This window comes from Schistosoma mansoni, assembly GCF_000237925.1.
Source record: "Schistosoma mansoni, WGS project CABG00000000 data, chromosome 3 unplaced supercontig 0141, strain Puerto Rico, whole genome shotgun sequence".
In the NCBI taxonomy this organism is placed as follows: Eukaryota; Metazoa; Platyhelminthes; class Trematoda; order Strigeidida; family Schistosomatidae; genus Schistosoma; species Schistosoma mansoni.
Genome location: NW_017386011.1, coordinates 374,490 through 382,330, shown reverse-complemented (window position 1 = coordinate 382,330; position 7,841 = coordinate 374,490). Strand labels below are relative to the sequence as shown.

The 7,841-nt window shown below is 38.1% G+C and overlaps 1 protein-coding gene across 1 annotated transcript in view; it reads right to left on the bottom strand.

Annotated features, from left to right (window-relative positions):
• Nucleotides 1–1,330: 1,330 nt before the first annotated feature.
• The window catches only part of Smp_176470 (cadherin, putative), a gene marked incomplete at both ends in the record, with an annotated part of 16,609 nt that continues 10,098 nt past the window's right edge, over nt 1,331–7,841 (bottom strand). Inside the window, 2 exons of the mRNA XM_018791232.1 lie at nt 1,331–1,444; nt 1,519–1,794. Of these exons, the coding sequence (XP_018645568.1) occupies nt 1,331–1,444; nt 1,519–1,794 (390 nt within the window). The remainder of the gene's footprint in view (nt 1,445–1,518; nt 1,795–7,841) is intronic.

Sequence of the window (7,841 nt, the reverse complement as noted above, 5' to 3'; positions counted from 1 at the left end):
ATTTGGTTCTGCGTAGTGTGGTCCAGTGAAGTCCATGTAGTTTTGGGAAAGCGTTTGTATGGGAATATAGTGCTGCCCAAGAACAGTTTATTGAAGGAGCATAGGTTTGCAAATCTCTCACCATTTTTGTTCCTTTCTCCCAGTCTATGTCGTCCCATGATGTCTTCTTATCCGGTATTGTCCATTCCAATCTTGGCATTGAAATCTCCCATCAGAATGGTCAAATCCTTTGTTGGGCACTTCTCAACGAATGACTGCAGCCTGTCGTAGAGTTGATCTTTAACGTCTTCATCGTAGTCATTGGTGGCCGCATAGCATTGGATGACGTTCATTGTAATGTCCTCTTTCTCTGTTTTGAAGGAGGCTTTGATAATCCGTGGTCCATGAGATTCGAATTCTACAAGTGTATTTTGTGCTTGTTTGGACAGCATCAATGTAACCACTTGTGTATGTGGGGCATTTTCTTCTTCATGACCGGAGTACAACAGAAGCTCTCCTGAAGCTAGCCGTTGTTGTCCAATCTGCCTCCATTGAGTTTCACCGATCCCAAGCATCTCCAGGTTGAAGGACTCCCCCAGTTTCCCACATTGTCCGGAAGTTTCGTGTTCCTATAAACATGTTTGCTCTGCTTGTTAGAAGGAGCATCGGCCCCGTGACTTCCAAAGGAACTCGGCTTTCATCATGAGGCGTCATAATTCTTTTTCCAACTCCAGAGTTTAAATGATTTGAATAATTTTTTCTGGTTAGCGTTTTCTAGCGAGTTGGTTTTCTACGGGATGGGGACGCTAGCCTCATGCCCAACCCTCCTCCTTTATCCGGGCTTGGGACCGGCAGTAGCCCCCGGAGGGGCTACAGGCGGAGTTAATCTCTAGGATAGTTACAAATGTGTTATGTATTTTGGACCTATTTATGCAGGCGAGAAAAACTTAAGTTGAGTGGATAATATGTAGATCTTGAATACTTTCTAACTAACGTTTACTGAAAGATCATTTGGGAACTAAGAAACAGTTAGTCAGTCGAAAGCAACTCATAAACCAGTATGTACTTGGATCAATTCGAATGCATCGATCTAGGTAAGTCAGAATAATTTACGAAAATAAACTCCAGAGTAGTAGAAGTGGTCACAAAATCAGTGATTATAATAAAGGATAGGAATAGGATATGTGATTCAAGAAGTAAGAATGAACTCATTGAATAAAAAGTATAAAAAGTATATCTGAATTGTTACTCCAGGGAATTTCTTTGGTTAGATAACTACTGAAAAGGCTTTAGTGCTGTTTTATCCCAGTGTAGATCTTGTTAACAGCGAGCACCCATGAATCAATCAAAGTTAGAAATGTAGTGCACAAGATGTGAACTCAATTTCTTCACGTTTAAGTTGTTGCTGAACTGCCTGAGGGTCTTTGCTTTGATCCATGGTGAGGTTGTGGATGCTTAATGCTGACTTGGTTCATAACAAAGCAACTATTATTAGTATTAATAATATGAGTAATAGAAGTAATAGTATCAGTAACTTACCTGTATTTGAAGATTTGGAAAGTGTGTACATCGTCTTGGTTCCCCATGATCACATGCATCTATTGCTAGTAAAAATGTTGGATAAGTCACATCACTTCCTTGGTTTATTGTTGTAGTTTTTTGTTTATTATTTGTTAAATATTGTCTTGGTATTTGACTTTCTAGGTATAATAGTCCAGTCCTTGGATCAACATTGAATAATATCCCAGCTGTTTCACCTTTTATTGCATAAGATACATGTCCATTTAAACCTTCGTCTGGATCTATTGCTAATAACTAAATGGAAATAAGACAAATAATAAGTCGTATAATAAAACGCTTAAAATGCAAAATAAACAGTCCCAGAGTGAACATCAACTCTGGGATACAGGTATATCAAGCTAACGAATCCCAAATAGGACGAAATGCGCGTCCTGGATTCTAAAGCTAGCCACCGTCCATCTTCGCAAAGAAAACACGTTAGCTGGATTAATCGACATATTCAAGTTATCTAACAATACTGTGGACGTCACTATTTTGACTAGGAAAGAAGTTTACGAGTAGATTCAACTATCTTTAAAATAATTATGAACAGTACAGTTGAAACTGATGGGTTCTTGAATGAAAAAACTGTTGATTTATTGACTTGCTTGAAAGATGCATGTATTTTAAAATGGTAGAGAAGATTTGTAGCTGAGGTGGATGATTTTGAAGTTTTGTTCACTGATCTGAATCGTAGACGTTTGTGCTGTTGATGTCGTTCACAAAGGATGATGAAAGCTCCACGATCAAACCATCTAGCTCAGAGAACAAAACTCCATCGAAATCATTCACCTGAGCTACAAGTCTTCACCAACTTGAAAGGATTTCTATCCAGATGTTTTGATAAGTTAAAATGTCTATTTTACGAGACAAGAATAAAATAGCTGTCCAGTAATTTCTGATTCTTAATGGTTGTCTAGATAAAATCAGACAGATGTAAAACTATATATTCAGCAATATCCACAACTCCCTATATTAGGCATATTTTTCAGTTTGCATGTGTATATATGAAAGAGGTGGAAACGTTCACGTACCTGGCCAGGATCCGATGCAGACATAAAGTGAAGGAATGGTAAAGAAAGTGTAGCATCCCCACAGTTGAAGAACATATGGAAGTCAAAACAACTGTCAATCAACACCAAAGTGAAGATCTTCAATACGAATATGGAGGTACTTTTACTGTATGGAGCTGAAACTTGTAGAACTACTACAACCATCATCAAAAGAGTACGAGTATTTTTAAACCATTGTCTACATAAGATACTCAATGTCCATTGTCCGTCATCTATAGCCTACTGTGAGAGAGAACAAACTAGCTTTGATCTGAAGAGTAAATTAGGAAAAGACGATGCAGCTGGATAGGAATCTTGATATTGGGGAGGAAAAGAGGAAAATCAAAGAATACACTGCGTCAGGGAATTAGAATCCAACGTGAAAAGGATGAATAGCAACTGGAAACAGATGGAAAGGATTATCTAAGACAAAGTGTGGAGAGAATGTTGGTGGGTGATCAATGATTCTCAGGGAGGGCTAACAAGCGTAAGTAAGTAATTAATGTGTACGATAAAAACTACTTACTTCAAAGAAGGAACATTTTGTAAGGAAGATGTATTATATATTTGAATTTAAATTGACTATTAGAAGAATTCAGAAATTATGTAAATTATGAGGTAAGATACAAAGTTTAGTTCCTTTTAGTTAATTATCACTCCTCACTCGGAAATCAAACTACTCAGGGAACCAATAAAAGTGAGTGATTATTTATTATTATTGATTTAAACATATAAATATTGGTGCAAGGTTGCACCACATATATATGCGCCACACAAATCTCATTTCATTTGTGTGAGGGCTGTGATACTGCCCAGATGCCCAAACTGAAACAGGTGGTTTTCTAAAGAGGCCACACCTGGAGCCTTTGACCTAAAGGTCAAATCCGCAAGGCAGTGGAGCATCGTGAGGAAAATTAGTCCCATGGTAGCCGGTGATCAACGATTAATTCATACGCCATTCGTTCCTTCAGGATACTGGAGCTCATGTGCACCATTGGTTCGGAATCAAGGTTTTCCAACTCCCCTACGTGGACTCGCCGTGTCCATCAACCCGGTTAAAGCTCCTGCCGGATATTCGCTCTTCGTCCTCTCAATTTCGTAAACAACACCCGTGATGCGAGAAGGCGGTGATTAGGACTTTCCTGGTAGAGGCTATATACTCGTGGCCATGTGAGAGCACTTCGAGAGGGAGAGCGGACTCTCTCCACTATCGAGCGTACCAGGGCATTTTGGGGGGCAAGACTGAGTGAAGTATTACCAATTAGAAAAAACTAAAAAATGAATTTGTATTTTATGGATCATTTCAATGAATAAAAGATCAGCACCTATTTATAACACTTTGATACGAAGTCAGAATATGCAAAGTAAAAAAAATAAATTTAGAAATTAAGACAAATGTCTTTGTTTTTTCTTATGTGAACTTATCTTAGAAGAAAACAAACTTCTTATCACACTTTCCATCTTTAGTCTTCTATTTTAATGACTAAAATGTCGGATATCTAATAGACAATCAGAATTAGCTAGAAAGTAAGTGTTAACCTATTATATCTTGTATCCGCCTTGTGGATGCCCTGTTAATATATAACATGATAAAACCGCCAATTAGAGAACAGCGAATTATCGATCGGAACAATGATATACGGAAAACCGTACGAGCAGTCTGTAGTACGTATCGGTCCTGCTAGCTGCCTAGCCCAGCCAGTTAAGTCCAGAACACCGATCTTAGCCTCTTAGGTATGAATCATTATATTTCAAACATACTGAGTTTATATACCAATCAAACTGACCACATCGTACTATAAAATGGAAAATAACATTTGTACAAGATTTGGCCAAATGTGACTATGAATGTGGGAGGTAGTAATTAACAGACTGGGGATAACTCAAGAATGGTAAATCGTATACTAATAGTTCATAGGTCAAAATAAAGCTCATAATAAGAGGGACATGAATATGAATAGTTTAGTTGTTTAGCAATTATACGACAAAAATATGTATGCATAGTATTGTTCCATAAATGGATCCCAAAGTTATCATTCATTATTCTTATCGGGATATAACACATAATAGTTGAAACACGGGCCTTCATCTGTGTATCCCATGGTATACATACATACATATGAACGAATATGCATTACATGCACACCGGTAACACAAGTTTTATCCCATGCATCCCATAGCACACCTATAAGTATATTCACCCACTTGGGGGGTAGATATTCACCGCTCCCTTTGAAACGTATTTGCTACAACAGACTGTCTCTTACACATTACATGTATATCATTGGACCCATGGCTGCCGTCCCAGTACTTCATGACACACATAAGCACAAACAATCTCTCAGGGGAGGTTGTTAGTCACCTTTCCCTAGTATATGCTACCGTATCTTTTTATTGTCTTTGACCTGGGTAATTAGGTCGCTGATTTTGTTAGACATAGGGCAGCAAAATCCGGCAGCGGACAATGAAGTTGTAATCGGGACATAACATAATCATTCAATATAAATCAGTTTATCGTTGATATTGACGAAATGTCGTAAATCTAGTTCACATTTCATTTTGTTTTGTTGCTAATTAAAAAATAACCTTCTTCACTATTGATAATGTTTTTGTTTAAGTTAAGTAAAACAAAAACGAAGTTTGTTTGTAAAGACAAAGAAAATCAATATTGAAAAGTTATTTAAAACTTTCTAATTCCCTAATTAGTTCCATTAAAATACATAGATGATTAGGTCTTTGATCATCATGAAATGAAAGTCAGTGGAATTTCATCATGATGAGACTAGAATTGATGGATGAACTTCGAGTGACGTTAAATGACCTTGAGAATGTTCATCTACTAAATTAGGTTACTAAGTTAGGCTCAGTGGTCTGTCGGTTAAGTGCTCTGACGCGAGACTGGTAGGTCCTGGCTTTGAATCTCGCGAGGCGAGATCGTGGATGCAAACTGTCACTGAGGAGTTCCACAATAGGACGAGACGGCCGTCAATTAGTTATTATATGTTATCGTTTGTTCAGTTATTCGTTATGTGATGTTCAATCAATTACTAAACTACTTACTTACTTCCGAAAAGTAGAAAATCTTAATAATCAGGTCAACAGCTAGTAGGAAAAACAAAAGTTAGAGTAGACACCCTTGTCTGACACTATTCTTTGCTCCTAATGAATCCATGAGTGGCCTCAATGAATAACTTAGCAATTTAATCACTCATATGAACCTTTTAAAACAATGATGACATTCTCAGATACTACATAGTATCGAAAAAGACTTCACAAGGTGTTTCTATCCATGTTATTGGATGCTTTGTCATAATCAAAGAAGTTGATGTATTGTGATGCGTTCCGTTCCATCAAATGTGTAACACTGACTAGAGATGTTGTAATTTGGTTTTCTCATTTGTCTAGTCTAGATTGATAGCTATTGCATTTTTGATTAATCTTTAGTGGGAAGCAGTAACCAGAGGAGTTCAACCAAGTCTGTTGTAGAGATATCAACTCATTGAAGACAATTGGTGAACGGTTGCTCAAACATCGTGGATTGATTGAAGTTAGACATTAGCACCGTTGGATGTCGGCTCAGTGATTTATCGGTTAAGTGCTCCGGCGCGAGACTGGAAGGTCCTGAGCTCGAATCTCGCGAGTGCGGGATCGTGAATGAAGCATTCAGAAATACGACGACTTCATTATAAACAGGGATGGATGGTGATTAGTAGTGGGATCCAAAACATGTGTTTCGTCCTTATCGGGACTCTTCAGATGGACGTGAGTGCATCACATAGTTGATGTTTACTCTCGAACACAAATCTAGTACCGTTCATTACAAACGTTATCGTGTTATTCATTTAGCTTATAATGCTTATGATTTGAGGCGATATCGAGGCAATTCGCACAAGATGCACATATGTTAATAAATGCCTGATTGATTGTAGTCCTAAACATCAATAAGAAGATTCTTTGTTTTCACTAATTTATTTTAAATCACTGAGTGAATCATAATTTTTATGGTCATTATATATTAGGTAGATGGAGTCAATCTGTGGAAAATCATTTACCCACGATTCATGGTTCTCGAAGTTTTTGTTCTAATTAAGTTTAAAGGGAGGCAAAATCCGACTCACAAGTCCTCATCGTACCTGCTGGATCATGGCAACTATCCCAATTACTAACGTGAGCGGTAATGAGGGTGGTGGAGATCGGCCTAATCAACCACTCTACCAATACCCGAGAACAATTACGAATGCTACAAAGAGTCATTGCATAACTATTGAGGGTTCAAAAAGATGGTAAAATTGAGTCTGCCCCCCCCCCCAAAAAAGCCGAATGAGAGTGTTATGTAATGGTTCTGCATAAGCAGTACAGAAACAGCTATCCCGCCCCGGTAGTTATGCCGTGCTTCGATGTAGCACTCTTCTCCAGAAGGGCCTACCATTCTTTATGACTGGAAGGGGGGGTGAAAAATTAAGTTTAAAACGCACGTGACGGAGTATTATAATCAGAGATATCACTGGTGAGCTGTTGCATATTCAATTGACCTCATATGTTACGCAGGTATGTTTACTTCATTCACAATTCTTCAAGTTCCCGAAAACTGTCTACAGCATGTGATTTCATAGTCTAATTTTTTTCATTTTCATTACCTTTCTCGATTGATAGTATAAGAAGATTACTGAGGTTTCTATCACGGACTAATGCTAGTTAGAGAACCACTGAGAAATAGGAATCACTATTGCTTCTTAGTATAGGATTCTTAGGCAGTGGGCATACTTAATCCTACAGGGGATTGGAGCTTGAGATCTCACGCTCTATGTCAGATGCCCAATCTTCAAACTGTTGATTTGGTATCCAATGGTTTACATACCTAACTCCAGCGAATTCACCATCATTATGACGAGTCTTATATGAGACAAAAGGCAACTTTCTCACTTTGCAATTAATTAACACTTCAATATCTCCTGCGGTGAAAGAGTCCAGAAGTCACGGGCCTGGCTTAACGAATATATCATCTCAAGCGGATGCGGTTTATATACAAGTATACCAGATCATATCATACCGTAAAGTGAAAAGTGACGACTGTACATAAGCCAGCCAAAGTGTATTCCCGAGTGGGGGAGACTGGGAACATACTCAGCAGTAAGTCACAACAATAGCTCATCAATAACTCGAAAGCTTACGATAAAAAAACATATGTGGTCTAGTCACTTAAAAAGTATGCAGATAAACTAATCCGTAGCAACCCCGGAAACATAGGTA